The sequence below is a fragment of the Crocodylus porosus genome, unplaced genomic scaffold (assembly GCF_001723895.1).
Source record: "Crocodylus porosus isolate Cpor-Errol unplaced genomic scaffold, CroPor_comp1, whole genome shotgun sequence".
NCBI lineage: Eukaryota > Metazoa > Chordata > Crocodylia > Crocodylidae > Crocodylus > Crocodylus porosus.
The window spans coordinates 2,381,947-2,397,948 of NW_017728925.1; the positions used below are offsets into that span (position 1 = coordinate 2,381,947).

Consider the following 16,002-nt stretch of genomic DNA (forward strand, 5'->3'; position numbering starts at 1 on the left):
TCAGAGGTGGTTCAAGCACCTACATTGAACACCTTCAAGAGCAAATTGGATGCTTATCTTGCTGGGATCCTATGACCCCAGCTGACTTTCTGCCCTTTGGGCGGGAGGCTGGACTCGATGATCTCCCGAGGTCCCTTCCAGCCCTAATGTCTATGAAATCTAAAATTTGGGAAGGGTGTGCTGCCCCTGAGACAGCCCACGCAGGCTGACTGAGCTACAAGTTGCAGAAGAAGAACGGCTGCTTCACAGAACGGCTCTGGACATGCCTTGTCCATGGGGATCCCACTCCAGGTGCACCCATCACAGTCCAGGATTTCACTGTGCTCAGCACTGAATGGAACAAGGAGATGGTGCTAAAGAACTTACCACTTAAATCCAAAAAGACAGCATACAGATATGAGCAAACAGGAGGGAGCACATGCCAACAAAGAGATGCAAATGGTCATGTGATGGGTGGCTCCTTCCTGTTTTATTTGCTGGACATGAGTGGGTGAGATGGAGATGAAAGGTGCAGTACTGGGAACAGGGGCCCTGTGCATGTGAAACAGAGTGCGGTTGTTGAATTCCCTCCTTCACTGGTCTGCAGTATTTCCCCCTCACATCTTGGGCTTCTGGTGGCTGGTTCCAGGTTTCTGGTTTTTCCACATGCAGTTTGAGTGTGCAAAAGACCCTCAGGGTTTGTAGGGATCCTTCTACTCAGCAGAGCCAAGATGCAGACTTCACCTTTGCCAGTACTGCAGCGCCATCTATGAAACACATCCTGCTGCAGCATCCTAGTTCCCTGCTCTGATAGACCTGGCTATGGAGGCCTGTGCCCTTTGATTCAAGCACACTTTTGTTGCTGGCTGTGGAAAATGTTAAATGGTGACCCTGCAGGTTGAGTGACCCAGCAGATCTCTTGATCCAATGCCCCTTATGCAATTTGTATAGCACCCTTCCCAACAAAGGCTCAGGGTGGCCTATAGTAAGAGAACAGAAGAACTTGTAGAACATTGGGAGCCAGTGCAGATGCTGGAAGGTTGGAGTTGTGTGCTCCTGGCAGCCAGTCTGGGTCATTCTGCATCAGCTGCAGCTTCCAGACTGTTTTCTAGGGCATGGATGACAGTGTCAAGATCCTAATCTGAAAGAAAGGGTCACAGCCTTCTCACCAGATGGAGTTGGTGAGAAGAGGGTCCTAGCTGCTGCTACTACCTGAAGATCCAGGAGCACCCCAAGGCTGCAAATCTGAGTGGTGGTAGACCGAACCCCATCAGTGATGCACGTCCCGGTCCCCCTCAAGTCCTATGGTCTGCCCCCACCATCACCTCTGTGATCTGGAAAGGACTGAGGTTGGGGCCAGGGTCAGAAGAAGAGGAGAGGTGGAGCTGGGTGTCATTAGCATACTGATGGCACCTTACTCCAAATCTCCCCATCATCTCACTGAGTGACCTCATACACATTGAATAGGATAGGTGACCAGACAGAGCCTTGAGGGACTGTGCAGGAATGATCCTGAGGGGATGATATGCACTCGCCCATCATCACCCTCTGAGATCTCCCTGCTTGTCCTGTGGAAGTTTCTTTCAGACTCAGCCTGCGTGTTGTTACTCTAGCTTAGGGGCGGGCAATTATTTCAGGTGGAGGGGTGCTTACTGAGTTTTTGCAAGCCATAGAGGGCCGCATGACGGGCAGCCAGGAGCTGATAAATATTCATTTTCTAAATTTTTTTAGGGGCCCCGCAGGCCGGATAGAATGGCTTGGCGGGCCACATCTGGCCCGTAGGCTGCATTTTGCCCACTCCTGCTCTAACTGCTGCATGTGGCCTGAAACCTCTTGCCTGAATTGTCCTTGGGTGGAGCTACTAGCAGCAGGTTGTCATCCAAGCAGGCTTCTGGATTACCTGCCTGTGGCCCGACTGCACACAAGGCCAGCCTGCTCCAAGCAAGTGGGCATTTTTGCAGTTGGAGCTGCTTGGCAGCCATGTAACAGCAAGGATGAGAGGTTCTACTTAAAAAAAAAAACAAACTGATTGTGTTTCTTTAAAAGCAAGAAGAACCCAGGTGTCCTCCTGTGGTCTGTTTCTGCCCATGGAAACTAGTTAGCATTGATTGTTTACTTGCTGCATTTTAATTACTGCCTGCTCTCCAAAGGCGGCTGGCTTTCTGAATAAATGAGCAGCAATTAAAGAATAAATAATGCCTTTGTCAGGGTCTCCCTCCCCACTCCACCCAGAGCTCCTGTCTCCAAGCTGGAGACAGCAGGAGGACATCCAGTTTAATTGCTGCGGCGCCCAAGACAGAGCGGGCCATGTTCATTCTTGGTGCGATGCCACAGACAGCAGAGCAGTTGCAAGAGCCCCGGAGTGTGGCCAGCCGCTTCTCTCCTGCCAGCTCTTGCTCGTTCAGTGCCCAGTTGGGGCGGCTGGCTCTAGATTCGCAGGGTGATGTGGTTATTTGTCATGGGAGGGAGGGCAGCAGCTTCGCCTGGCTGGGGAACGGGGCAGTTGCTCTCCACCAGCAGGAAAGTGCCTCTCCAACAGTGCAGGGGTCCTGGGCTGTCTGCTTGACTGAGTCTTGCCTTGCTGTTCCTGGGGCTCTCCATCCCCTGCTGTTTTGCCCCAGGCTGGGGTTTTCTGCCCTTCCTGTGAGGGGGTGCAGAGTGTCTCCCCCCCGACTCAAAGGATCGGGGGCTGTTTTAGTACTGGATGCTTCCTTTCTTAGCACCGACCACATCACTGAATGCTCCTCAGGGCACTTGCAGGCTATAAATAACTGGCAGCAATTAAAATAACCGAAGGTCTTTGCTGGATGCTTTTCCATGCTCCTCCCCACAGGCTCCTGCAGCTTCCCAAGTTGAAGGCTGAGCACAGCGGGAGGGCGTCCAGACCGAACAGAACCCAGCTCTTTGTTCTGAGGCCTTGGGAGAATAAAGTGTCAGTGTCTTTATTTGTCTCCTCTTCCCCGCTCCCACAGGGGCCATGATTTAAAGCTGCAGCACAATAGCTGTCCGTTTGGACTCTATAAATGAGATGACTGGGAGTGTCCTCCTTTCCCTTGGTTGGTCACTTGGCATCTCCTCTGCTGCTGCTTTTTGCTGAAATGCAAGCAAGCATTTCGAGCAGAAAACCCATTTCTAGGGTTAGCCTGTGTAAGTGCAGCCACGGTTCGGCTGAGAGAGAGCCCAACCCTGTTCTAGTGAAAGTAGCCAGAGGCCTGAGGAATGGGCTGCTGTAGTAAATGGCAGGTGTCCCTTCCCGGCCGCTGCCACGGAGCATTGCTTGGTTGCTGACCCCCTTGGTCAGAGAGGGATGGGTGTGGGTTTGGACCGGTTGGCAACCTTGGGTGCCAGCAGGTCCTGGCTGGGTTGCTGGCCACTTGCCTTTGAATACCTGTCCTGGCGCTGTCCCTCTCGGCATTACCCCCTCAGTTCTCTGGGATTTATTGAGCTATTAATGCTTTCTATTTCCAAAGTCCTCTTTGAACAAGGCTGGCAATGGGGGTCCAGCCCTGTGAGCTAGCTGATATTGCTACATCCGTTTGAGGGGTGGATCTCTGGCAGCACAGCACTGGGTGCCCTGCCCGCCGTTCCCAAGATACTGGGTGAGTGCTGTTTGCAAACATGTCCTCAGATCACCCTCTAGTTTTACACCCCTCAGTATTTGCCACCACTTGGATCTGCTATGTCTGACTGATAGAAGTAGAGAGAGGTAGTTAGCCGTGTGAAGCCAGTCAGAAGGCAGGGTAGATATGCACTTTTATAGACTAATTAAATAAGATACATATAGAGCATAAGCTTTTGTGAACCCAAGTTCACCTCATCAGATTGGGTGTGACTGAGATGAGCCCATCTTTGCTGGGGAGAATGGCAGGAGAGGCAGCTGTCTCAAGCACTGCGCAGATATCCCTGAGCTGCCTTCAAGGTAACTGACTCCATGAAGAATAACAGACCCTGCTGCGTTGTTTTCCAGAAATCGCTTTGCCCCAAGGAGGGCTGCTTTTCCTAGGACTGTGCCAATATGTGAGATGGGAACATCTGTGTTGTGATGGTACCTCTGAGAGCATGTGCAGATCTGTGTTGCCCAGAAACAGTTTGGGAGGAAAACCTTTTTGCCAAACGTGCCACAATTTTGTCTTATCCTATCCGCTCGTGCCACTCTGATCCCCTTCCCCTGGCTACTCTGCTTTCTGTTCCTTGCCCTGTCCACCACTGTGGTCCCTGTCCTCTCCCCTGTCTGCCATGTGCCACACCCAGAGGCCGCCCATGCCACTTCTGGCATGTGTGGCACAGGTTGGCCATCCCTGACATAGGGCATTAAATATCAGGAAAATACTGGGAACAAAATCTTGCTTACAACTAAACTGAATGTGTTGGGATGTGTTTTGAATGGATCTTGCCTACCTACATAGCGAGCAGAGTGACCTGCTCTCTTGTGGAAACTGCTCAGTACAAGAGCTTTTAATTTCAAGTAGTATCCTTTTGTTGTTGGTTTTGTGCTGTGGTGGAATAACTTTGTGCAAAGGGATCCTGACTGTTGCTCTCCTTTTCTTGACACTGGTTCACTGGTTTCAGTCACTGAAGGTTAAACTGCACAAATAAGAAGCACGTGCTCCCTGAGCTACACAGATGTCCTTGTCACTGTCACAGAGCATTGTGATGGGCTAAGCCAGGAGTTTTTCCATCCAGTGACATTTTAGGATATTGTTCTAAATGTAGTTGTTACTCCAGGCTAATGCAATGTGGAACGCAGCAGAGTAACTGTCTAGAGATGAGAAAAGAAAACCCAAAATAGACTCTCTTGTGACTCCTGGATCATGTGTAAGCTGGGGGCTTTGTATCTTAACTTCTCTGCTACTTCTCTCCCATACAGGCTAATGGTGGGGTGAAGAAGTGTAAGATCGTCTGCAGGATTTGGGGTTAGGATATATTTGTGTAGTATCTTTGTCGCTGGGTCACTGTCAAGTTTGTGTGTGCGTACACATCTGTATGTGTTTGGGGTGGGAGAAAGGGGACATTTAGAAGAGGTCCGTTAAGGTTCGATTTCTTCTCTAGTAGTCCGGTTTCCTTTCTCGGTAGCTTTTAACCTGCCCAGGTGCTGTATTATACTTATGGCCAGCAAGTAGGGACAGGAAAGCAGGTTATATGGAGTTAAATCTGGGCACCAAGGGCACTTTTACGTGTGTGTGTGTGTGTGTGGGGGGGGGGGAGGGCAATGCTTTAATTAGAGCATCTCTGAGAGCCAATCTAAAGCTCTGCAGCATCTTAAAAATGGTAGCAGGAGCTTTTGAATTAAAACTTGTTCAACAAGCTGTATTTCAAGTGCCCCCACTGGCATTTTTAAGTGCGGGGATGCTGATACACGAGACACAGGAGGGTGCTGGTGCTGGTGCACAGTAACTGCCACGCTCCAGCAGACTCGATTAACGAATCTGCTCCGACGTGCTGGAATTCCAGCGTGGTGGAGCAGCCTCCACACTCATGTATAGCTGCCCCAAGATGTACAAAGCCCATGCTTCTCCACAGACCTATTGAAAGCAAGCAGGACAGTCAGTCAACTTGCTTGAAGTCTGCGGTGTTGCTTTTACTGACCATGCTAATTTCACAGGCTCGTGGTTGGAGATTAAACACTTCTAACCAGCCACTACAAAACAGAACGGCCTTTGAAACTCTTTCTGGCAGAGTTATAAAGGATAAATGCCTTTATCCATCACAGGATGCCAATGTATCGTCTCTAGCTCCTTTGAAGGGGCCTTCCATAGAGCCATTGCTTGTGTGCCAGGCAAGGCACTTGGTCCTGCATGCTCTGTGTGACAGACTAACACTAGTAATGGTTGCTGTTTTAAGGTGGCCTTTCGGAAGTGCTCAGTGTTGGTCTGCCTCTGTGTTGTCAAAGGACAGGTCTGAATGGTCCTGCTTTGTGCAGAGGGTTGGGCTAGATGACCTCCTGAGGTCCCTTCCAACCCTCATTTTCTATGACTCTCTGAATGAACGTGGGGTCCTAGTGAAACTCCCCTTCCTAATGTGGATGGTAAAGCTTTCCGCTCTGGTGTCCAGCTTGGAACTAGGCTGGGTTTATGTTGCAGCTGTGCTTCATTTACCATGGAAGGTACAGGGAGTTTCCGGACCAGCGTTGAAAGTGCACCGACAAAGGAGCGTTGTGGTGAAGCTGGAGCTGCTTATCCCCAAAGTGTACCAGCTCCCCTTCTGTGCCATGAGCTGAATGAGGCCATTCTCAGCCATGCTGTGTTTTCTCCAGCAGGGATGGATCTGGGTCTCTGCAGCGTGGAGCCAGGGCATGAATTGTCCCCTCGTGTTGCCATTTCTACTGTCCGATCCTCACTGAGGAAGCAGAGAGGGCAGCATGTGATGAGACGGAGGAAGATCAGCCATGCGAGAGTGAAAGGAAAAGGTAGGTGGGGCAGATGTGCAAGCCAGGAGGTGAACATCGGTGGCTTAGGGCAAGGCACTGCAGGCCATGCCTGGGGCTGCCTGCACGGGCACAGAGGAGTTCGGAGCACCGCTTGGCTGTGGGGGGATTCTGTATCTCTCTCCAGAGGGGGTCACAGCTGATACTTCCGCAGCAGTTGGATGCCTGTCCTGTGCAATACACAGGAACCAAGTAATTAAGCCTAGTAGTTCTGACATTGCCTCTGTGCGTCTCGTGCTTGCTAAGGTGGCTGTCTAGCGCTCCTATTAAACTAAACCCATACAGTCCACTCCCCACTTGCTAGGCCTACGTATCAGGTTCAGAGGTTACCACAGGGTCTTTCTAAGTTGCCAAAAAACTAATTTGGTTTGTTGTGGTGAAACAAGGGCCTGTTTGGATGCTTACATGCAGCTGAGTCCCTGTGTGCCCACTAGAGGGAGCTTTTGCCTTTCATGTGCTTGAAAGCGCTTGGAAGCATTGGCTTGTGGCCCAAGCCATGATGAGTGGGGACTCATCTTGCTCTCAGCCTGCTCTTCCCTGGGGTGGTATTTTGTTGGGACCGCAGCCTTCTTGAAACACGAGGGGGCTGGTGAGAAGATCATGCACAAGTAGCATAGTGCTATTTTGCACCTTGCACCCTGCCTGTGCTTCAGTTGTGACATCCTATCACATGAGCAGAGCTGTGAAGCAATGTGAGAAACCACAAAGTCCTGGTGCAGTGGCAGAGGAGCGCTAGGTACAGGGGCCTGTGTGCTGAGCAGGTCCAGTGTGCAGCCTTGCATGGGTCAGTGGAGAGCTGCTGTGGTTAATGTGATGTGAAGAGGGGCTGGTGGGCTTGGGGGCCCTGGTGGCAGTTTGCTCAGAGCTGGGTGGGCGTTCCTGGTGTGGGGTATGGCTTGCAGTGCTCGGTGGCCTGGACAAGGAGCACCTGCAGCACTGGTACTTGCCTTGCCTCCGGTTGTCTGCGATGATGCCCAGGCTGCCTGCTGACCCAGAAAAGTGCCAGTTCCTACTCCCCACCTTCCTAACAGGTTCAGATTAAAATCACATCAGCCACCTTTGTAGAGGAAAGGAAAGTGGGACCGTACTAGCTACATCTAGCCTCGGGGGGCAACAGTACCGGTGAAGGAGTGGTGGTTTTGCCGCAATCTCTAGCGGCCAGCACATGCCCATGGTCCTTGGAGGTTCACACACAGGTAGGTCCCAGCACATACTAAAGATTGGGCTGCTGCATCTTCACTGCTCGTGCTGCCCCTCCTGCCTAAGTAAAGCTGCCACAAGTGCACTGTCACAGGACAGTCGCACTAATGCAGGCATGCTCTTAGACTCGGGACTCTGCTCTCACTCTGCAGCAGCCTCTGACAGGGTCCTCAGGTGCCCCCTTGCTAACCCTGCCCTGAACACCACTGACACCAGGGGCCAAAGGACCTGAAGGCAGGACCTGAGTGTTGGGGTCAGCTCTAGAAGGAGCACAAGACCTTCCTTTGCTGATGGCTGCAGCTCTGGTCCTAAGTCTCCTCTCCTGGCTGATGGCTGTAGCGATGCCCCCAGGCTCCCTCCACCGGGTATATAGCTATATAGTGATGCTCCCAAGTTTCTGAGTAGATGACTGTGGTGGCACTCCCTCCCTTGGGAGGAACTAATATTCTCTCAGGACCTAACTGGAGGGACCTGGGGAACTAGTTAGGGTGACTCTGGTTGGTTTTACAGTAGCACTTTAGGGCCTCTGTCAGCAGAGGTCACCTGGGCAGGGTTCCTGCCAGGATGGTCATGGGTGAGGTCTGGAGTCTGTCATTGGTGCATAGGTCTAAATTTCTGCTGCTGTAAAGATGCCAGCAGGCTCTCTGCCCTATGGAGAGCAACTCTTGGAGCCTCGATTGTGCAGCATCACACTTGCTTCCTATCAATTTGTGCTTTGAATTCTCTGAAAGGGAAGGGACTTGCATTTACCCTGCTGGAAAAGTGAGTGACATTTGTCTTGGGTGAGAGCTTATGACGCACACAGTGTCCATCCTTGTCTTAGGGGAGTTGGCTGTTAGCTGTTGACACCCCAGCCTGATCTAGTTCACACATTAACAGCATTCACACATTAACAATGACTGAGTGGTGTTTGCACTTGAGAGGAAGTGGCTAGCTGAACGAGGAGCAAACACAAGTCTCCTGGGTGGGCTGCGTTAGTCATCTTGTGGTTGTGCCTTTCCTCCTGCTTCAGAAGAGCAATGTTCTCCGTCAGGTGTCACCCAGCACTGGAAGACAAGCCCCCCTTGGGTCAAATGTAAGGCATGTATGACGGTAGAGGCATAATTAGCATTTCTGGCACTCAGTGTACCGGTGGGGGGTGCTGTGCCCACTGTGCAAAAACTGCAACTGCTATGGGGTGTGCTCCCAGGTGGTGCGAGGAAGTGGATCATTCTGGCACTCCCTCTAAATTGGTTCCCAGGGCTAAATGCACCATTCACCCACCCCTGGTTATGCTACTTCAAGACTGAACAGCTCCTTAGAACTGGAGGTGAAATCACCAGGTCAGTTGGGACGTCCACTGGGGAGTCAGGTTGGCACAGTGAAACGGACATCCTGTGGCTGGTAAATGGGAGAGCAGGCACTGCTTGCAACAGCAAGGCCTGCCGTGCTAACCTTGTGAGCTGGGCATATTGGATGCTGAAGGGAGGCAGCTCGGAGTACTTGCAGAGGGAGTTCTTGGTAATGTTTTCTGATTTAACTGGTACCAAGGCTCTCAAGAGGAGCCCAGGAGAGATGTACAACTTACTACCCACAAAGGGGGGCATCAGTTGGCAGATGGGGCAAGCAGGACTGATCAGCATCCTGTGGCCTGCTCTCCCTGCCTTGTTCCCTTGGCATCATGTATACCAGGGCATGAAACTACCAGATCCAAAGGGATGTTTTTAACTCTTGCTCTCCTGTCTCTGACATGGGCATAAGTAAGCCTGGGTGCAGGCTGAGGTCTTGACCCCCTTGGGACCAATTAGCCAAGGAAGAAGAGAGAGGCCTTCCCTGTCTGGGCAGCTCCCCTGAACCTGGCTTCACTAGCAACAACACAGGGCCAGGAGCTGCATGAATAGGAATAATGCTGCAGCTTTGCTGGAAATGATGCCAGAGTTATGAACCTCAATGGTATTTGGTGTTTCTTGCACCACAGCTCCTGGAGTTGGGGAACTACACTGCACTCCCAATGTCCATCTGAGAACAGTACATTTCTGGCCCTCTTGATGCAGAGAAAATCTGGAAAATGTGACACCCTCTGAAAGGCTCCAGCAAAAGGAGTTGAATAAATTATCCCCAAACAGATATGGTGCTGAGCCTTCTCATCTAATGTTGACATGTGGAGTGTCTGCACTAGGCATCATTGCTGTGCTGTGGGAAGAGCTCTGGCTGTGCAGTCAGTGCATGAGCTGCTGTTGCTTGAGCCAAAAGATTAAACCTGCTGCTCTGGAAACAGCAACAGACTTGAGCCTCTCCATGCTGTCTAACCATTGAGGCTAGGGACAGAAATTATGCACAAACTGGTATAAGTGATCAGAAACTGGTTCGAATCTGCAACACAACAGAAGTTCAGTGCACATAAACCACTTTCAAAATGGCTGAAACCAGTATAAGATAAACTTGGATGGATGTAGTATCAGACTTAACTGATTTAGGTTAAATTGGTTTATTCAGCTTCTGTCCCAGATCCCGTCCACATTCAACTGACTCTCAGTCCCTGAGCATGCCAGGATGCTTTGCACCTCCCTATCAAAACTCCCCTTGGAGGGTGGGCGAGCTAGCTTTGGCCCAAGCAGTCTGCTCCAGCTGAGCAAAAAGGTGTGCTCTAGCACCCCCCAGCTTCTGGCCTGGGCCACTGCAGACACATGGCTGTATTTCTGGAACCAAAAGTGAATGTCTGTTCACTTCCTTTTTGGTTCAGTCTTTGCGGCTTAGACTAACTTGCAAAGACTGAATTGATTCAGCCTTGGGCTTTTTGACTATCTGTACTTAGCCTAGAAGAAATAAGGAGCCAGGTTGGGGTAATTTGAGTAACACTAGAAACAGTGCAATATTAATGTCCCCTGGACACAAGGTCTAACCCTCCTTCTCTGTGCAGACTCAGGGGACATGTTGTGTGGTTAGTGCACCAGAGTTTGAACCAGCTGTCTCCAGGTGTTACTGCATGTAGGACACTGACTTGTGATAACAGGAAAATCACCTCTAGTGCAGACTAGGCCACCGCACTGGAATAAAAAGAGCAGCTAAAGATTTTAAAAAAGCCTTTTTCTCCTCCTGGCCTGGGGCCTGGTTTATGGCAGGAAGTTGTTTGAGCTGTTGCTGGTAAAACTGGTATCAATGGGCCCTGCAATAGTGGTTGAAATGCATAGCCTGGAAGCTGACAGAAAAGAAAACATCAGCTGTGGGCTAACTTTAAGGAATGAGCGGAGCCGTCCCTAGGGGTGTGCGGGGCCCGGGGTGTAATTAGACTGTGCGGGGCCCTGGGGGAGGAGGCGGGGGTGAGTGGCTAGAGCAGGTAGCCCTCGGCAGTGACAGCATGTGGCAGCCACAGCGGGGCCTGTATGGCACTGTGCATGGGGCCCCCCAAAGCATGGGGCTCAGGGCAGTTGCCCCAATTTGCCCTCTCCCCCAGGGACAGCCCTGGGAATGAGTGAGAAGTGGCAGCAGGCATGCTGCTCCATAGCAGAGGGTGCTGGCTGTGCTTGCAGGCACTAGGCTTTGTAACAAGGAAATACTGTGCATCACAGTTCATACTGCAGCTGGCCAGCTTTCCTCCAATCCCTCCCCCTCCACGAGGTTGAAGGCAGTGTATGCTGCCATCCCTGTAACTCTTTGCCAGCTGGTTAATGGCAGAATTGCAGGCTGGATCCAAATAGCTGAGAATCCTTTCGAACCCTTGCCCAGGATTTCTGGGTACTTTCCAGAGTGCCTGCTTAGGTGAACACGGAGCAAGAAAAACTTCAGGGGAAAAGAAAACCGGCTTCAAGTTTGGGAGAACATAGCACTGGCCTGTCTATGTGAATGGTCCATAATCCTGGTATTTTAACGGTTGGCTGTTAGCTATGTTCCTCACCCACCAATGTGGCCATCCAAACATCTCTTTACTACACGTTTTCTCCTGTCCCAGACACTACTTCCCACTTGCAGTTTGGTGCTGGAGAGTAACGCAGTCCTAGAGTGCAAAGGGCACCAGGGCAGGCTTGGGTCAGCTGTTGTCTTCTGTGGGTTCAGTTATCAACCTGCCACATGTTAGACCCTGTCTTGTTGGCTCCTATTGCAGTTTCCATCTTTACAATCCCAGCAACAAGGGATCTTCAGAAAAAAAAAAGAAAAAAGGAACCGGCACTACAAAGAGAACTTTTGAGCAGCATCCTGAATGCTGCAGTGTTGAGTGATTGTACAGAAACACTTTTTCTCATCAGGGATGACCTTTTCTCCTTTCAGTGCCATCAAGCTGGCCAATGCACAGTCTGTATCTTTGGAGGGCAGAATTCTGGGTAGAAAGTGAAGCTCTCTGCAGGTCATTTCTCTGCCTCAGACCCTCAAGCGGCATGTTCCCTCCTGGAGTTCTGGGTAAATGATGCAGATGGCCAGCTGGATGCCCAGCTCTTCCCTTTGCTCATCAACAGATGGGAGCAGGCAGTCCTTTTCCTTTGAAGCTTCTGGCTACAGGGTTTGGGGGCCTGAATTTTGAAGGTATGTATAGGCATCAAATTCACACTGAAATCAATCCCTTTAACTCCTTCTCATTGAAAGCTGTGCATTTAGTTGTTTTAACATCTTTAAAAACCAGCCACATGCCAATAAAGGAGAAATCCTGGATGGATAACAGCACAAGTGTTTTGGGTGTAGTGACTTCTTGACAAATCAGTCTCCTGTAGTAAACCAGCAGTGGGTGTATGTTGCAGGCCAAGTTGATGCTCGTTTATACAGATTGGCTGTTTTATATCAGGGGTTTCGCATGCATAGTCCACAGGCTGGATCCGGCCCATTGAGCCCTGCCATCTGGCCCTGGTGCTGCCCCTGGGTCTGAGCAGACCCACATGGGGCATGATGCATGGGGCAGGGCAGGGCCTGGGACTGTGCCACAAGGATCCTGGAGTGGCTGGAATGGGCACCGCAATCCGGCCAGGGACACGTAGTGTAGATCCTGGAAGTACCACATGTGGTGCCTGCCCTAGCTGGGTTGTGCCAAACATGGTGCCTGCTCTGCGATGTGCACTGTACCCAGCACCTTCCCTGGCAGCTATGGGACTGCACTGCATGCAGTGCCTGCTTAAGCCAGTCTGGGACCCGTGTTGCACATGGTGCCTGCAAGTTTCATCTGTAGCATAGGTCCTGGATGGCTGCAGTGGGTGCCACGTGCAGTGCAGTTCCCAGAACAGGCATCACATATAGTGCAGCCTGGCTGGAGTGGGCACTGCATGCAGCACAGCACCTACTCTGGCCGGTTTGGGATCTGGAAGGGGAGGGGGTTGGTGGGCCCAACTATGCACCAGCCCCACACTACTTATTCAGGACCTGGGGCCATATGAGTTTGGCCCCTCTGTTTTAGATCTTTGATGGCATTGCTAGATAGATTCAGTGAAAAATGGCCTAGAAAGATGTGTGTGTGTGTGTGTGTGTGGGGGGGGAATGGGGGGAGTTCCCACTTTTAATATAGAAAATCATAGGGGTTAGGGTCACAAGCCCTGGAAAATGGCCTCTGTGGCTTGCAATGAGGAACTGTGTGGGCGACTGAATAATCTGAGGGCTCTGGGGCCCAAGGCCAGGACAAAAGACTCTGAAGTACAGATGTCCTTCCTGATAGATGGTCCCTTGGAAGCAAAGAGTTGCAGCCTGCCATTGGGAGAGACCTGGGGCCCTGCTGTGCCTAAAAGACCTTTGGTCAAGATTCTTCTCCTTGCCCCAGGCAGCTGTGTGTGTAGCACTTTCTTCTCTTTTTATCCCAGGGTTGGAGTGGGTGAGGAAGGGATGGCATTTTCCTAAGCTCTTCTCACAGAATGAGCCATGCCTGCTCAGGCCTGCCCTGGGAGATGCCATTCTGCATCTGGCTCTGCAGCTCTATGAGTTTGGTTGCTCCTCAGGGGTCTGCTGAGCAGCTTGGGTTTGACTCTTCCTGGTCTAGAGATGAAGACTAGGGGCAGCATCTCCTGCTGCCCTGTTCACTGGGACCTATGTAGCTATCCCCATTCTACTGCAGCATGTGTACATTGGCACTTTGGATGCAGTTGTGCTGGTGCACGTAGCATGTCTACTTGACCGCACATGCTACACAGCTCTAACAGATGAGTATGTAGCAGAGGCTGTGTTCACATGTTGCAGCGTAGACGCATACACAGCACCTCCACTGTGAGAGTGCTCCTTGCCCGTGAGCTGAATGTGACCTCCACCATGAAGGAGTATGTGGGCAGGCCTGTCCCAAGGCTGCCTGGGACTTAGCGAAAGGTCCCTTTTGCTCATGGGTGGTTTCTGACAAAGACATCTGGGCTCACCTTGCCTTGTGGTGCCTGACGCCCCACAAGAGTGGAGCAGATATTGCTTTACCCAGCCAGCCGCTCCATGTTTGCAGACTATCCATCAACAGGGGGTGATTTTCACAGAGGTTCCCTGCTTGAGATGCTCTAATAAGGTAAATGTGTGCTAACCTCACAGCTGCAGAAAGTGGCACAAGAAATGGGGGGAATTCCCACTTTTTATATAGAAAATTATAGGGGTTAGGGTCACAAGCCAATGGGCCTAAGGGAGGGAACAAGTAAAAGGCAAAGGAATGTCAACAGTGGTGGCAATATACACTCAGTACCTTAATTTCCCCTACACCTCTGGAAGTGTCCCACAATCAAGCCTTTAGTCCCTGGGTGCTCAAACAACAGCAGTCTATAGGCATCCTCTCTTCCCCCCAGTTGGAGTCCAGCTCTTTCAGTCCACACAATCTTAGCTGACCAAGCCAGTGGGATCCCAAGCTCCACTGTGCACTCCTTCTATGTAGGACCACAGGCAGGGGGTGCAAGCACTGTCCTCTTCTTCTCACTACTACTGCGCACACCTTTCTTTCTTCCCCTGCACTGCAGCCCCCTGAGAGTTTTCTGGAGTTGTAGTCTGAATTAACAGGCATTGCAGAAGACTGCATCCTCGTTCCATCTGCTATTACACCGGTACTCATTACAAATGCTACTCCACTGTGTTGCCAAGGTGGGATTGGCCATAAATTGCATGCTTCTGGTTTTGTTCCCAGATTGGGTGAGTCTCTGGTTTCTTGTGTGAATGGCTGCAGAAGGTGAGTTTAAAATCTTGCTGTCGGAGTGTGCTTAGGTGTGAAAGTTTTGGAACTCCTTGCTCTGAACATCTCCAAGGAAAACCTACTTGCTTCAGTAGTCCTGGGTACTGACATGGTATGGCCCTGAATAGGCAGAGAAAAAGAAATGTTGCCAAATTGCTCTACTTTTACTGTTTCCAGACTGTCTTAATGGGAAGAAAGTGATTGCACAGCTACCAGCTAAACAGCCCTTGGCCTTAAAGGCATGACAGATCTGGGCAGCAGTCTGGGAAGAGTGCCCAGAGCAATGCTCTGTGTAGAAAATGGGAGAGCCTGAGGCGAACTGCTCTGCTACCATTAGGGAGATCTGGGTAACTTCCTGCACAGCGGAGGAGTTGCACGTCACTGAGAGTGGGGAGCAGGAGGTGGCACCTGCTTTGGAGCTGGGAAAAGCCAGTGGTACTGCTTGTGACTATGTCAGTGTGTATGTATCAGCATGTGTATCAATGGGAGTGTGTGCATCTGGGTATGCAAATGTATCTGTTTCTGGATCAGTAAATGTATGCGGTGTGTATATTTGTGTATGTCAGTAGGCACATATATGTATCAGCGCATGTGTGGTGTGGGTGAGTGTATCATTGTGTACACTTGTCTCGCTGTGTAATTGTGCGAGTGTCTTTGTGCACGTTAGCCTGTGTGTCTTTCGGCATGTCAGTGTGTGTTGGTATCTGTGTGCGTGTGTGTACATGTGCAGGTGTATACGTTACTGTGTGTGTGCGTACTTCTGCACGTGCATGTGTTGCAGCGTGTGGCTGAAGCCCTGTTTGTTCAATCAGGTACAGTTTGCTATTCAAATCCGCCTGGGCCAATGGGAGTCCAGAGCCCTTTGTACTATTCAAATACATGGCGGTTAGAGGCAAGGCTCCCTGTGAAGGCCCCTGTCGCCTGCAGCCCTCCCCATGTTAAACAGCAGCTGAGGCTACTGGAAAGCGACACCGAGGACTCCAATTACAGGCTAATTAGAGAGGCAGAGGCAGCCATGGAGCGCAGCACTGTCCACAGAGTCTCGCTGTGCGCTAGACAGGCTGCCCACCTGGATTCCTCCTTTTACCTCACAACATTTGGTAAGTGGCGAGTCTAGTGGGGGCAGCAGCTGGGCCACGAGTGGTGGCATTGGCATGGAGGGACAGATCGGTGTGAGCAGGCTGGGGGCACGCCGGGCTCCTAGGAGTGCAGCCAGGTGGCTGTTTTGCAGAGCGATGTGTTGGGCTGTAGCAATTCTCAGCCAACGCCATGGCAGCCCCTTCGAATCCAAGGCAGCTTCTAGGAGTTAGATTTAAAG

At 51.1% G+C, this 16,002-nt stretch overlaps 1 protein-coding gene across 5 annotated transcripts in view; it reads left to right on the forward strand.

Annotated features, from left to right (window-relative positions):
* The window catches only part of RGS3 (regulator of G-protein signaling 3), a 167,865-nt gene that overhangs the window by 6,440 nt on the left and 145,423 nt on the right, over positions 1 to 16,002 (forward strand). For 2 of the 5 annotated variants that reach the window (XM_019540558.1, XM_019540557.1), the window contains exon 2: positions 6,236 to 6,385. In XM_019540558.1, the coding sequence (XP_019396103.1) occupies positions 6,238 to 6,385 (148 nt within the window). In that variant the 5' untranslated portion in view covers positions 6,236 to 6,237. Of the gene's footprint in view, positions 1 to 6,232; positions 6,386 to 15,684; positions 15,785 to 16,002 lie in introns of those variants that run through there. The other 3 variants (XM_019540555.1, XM_019540556.1, XM_019540559.1) reach the window with 2 other exon arrangements.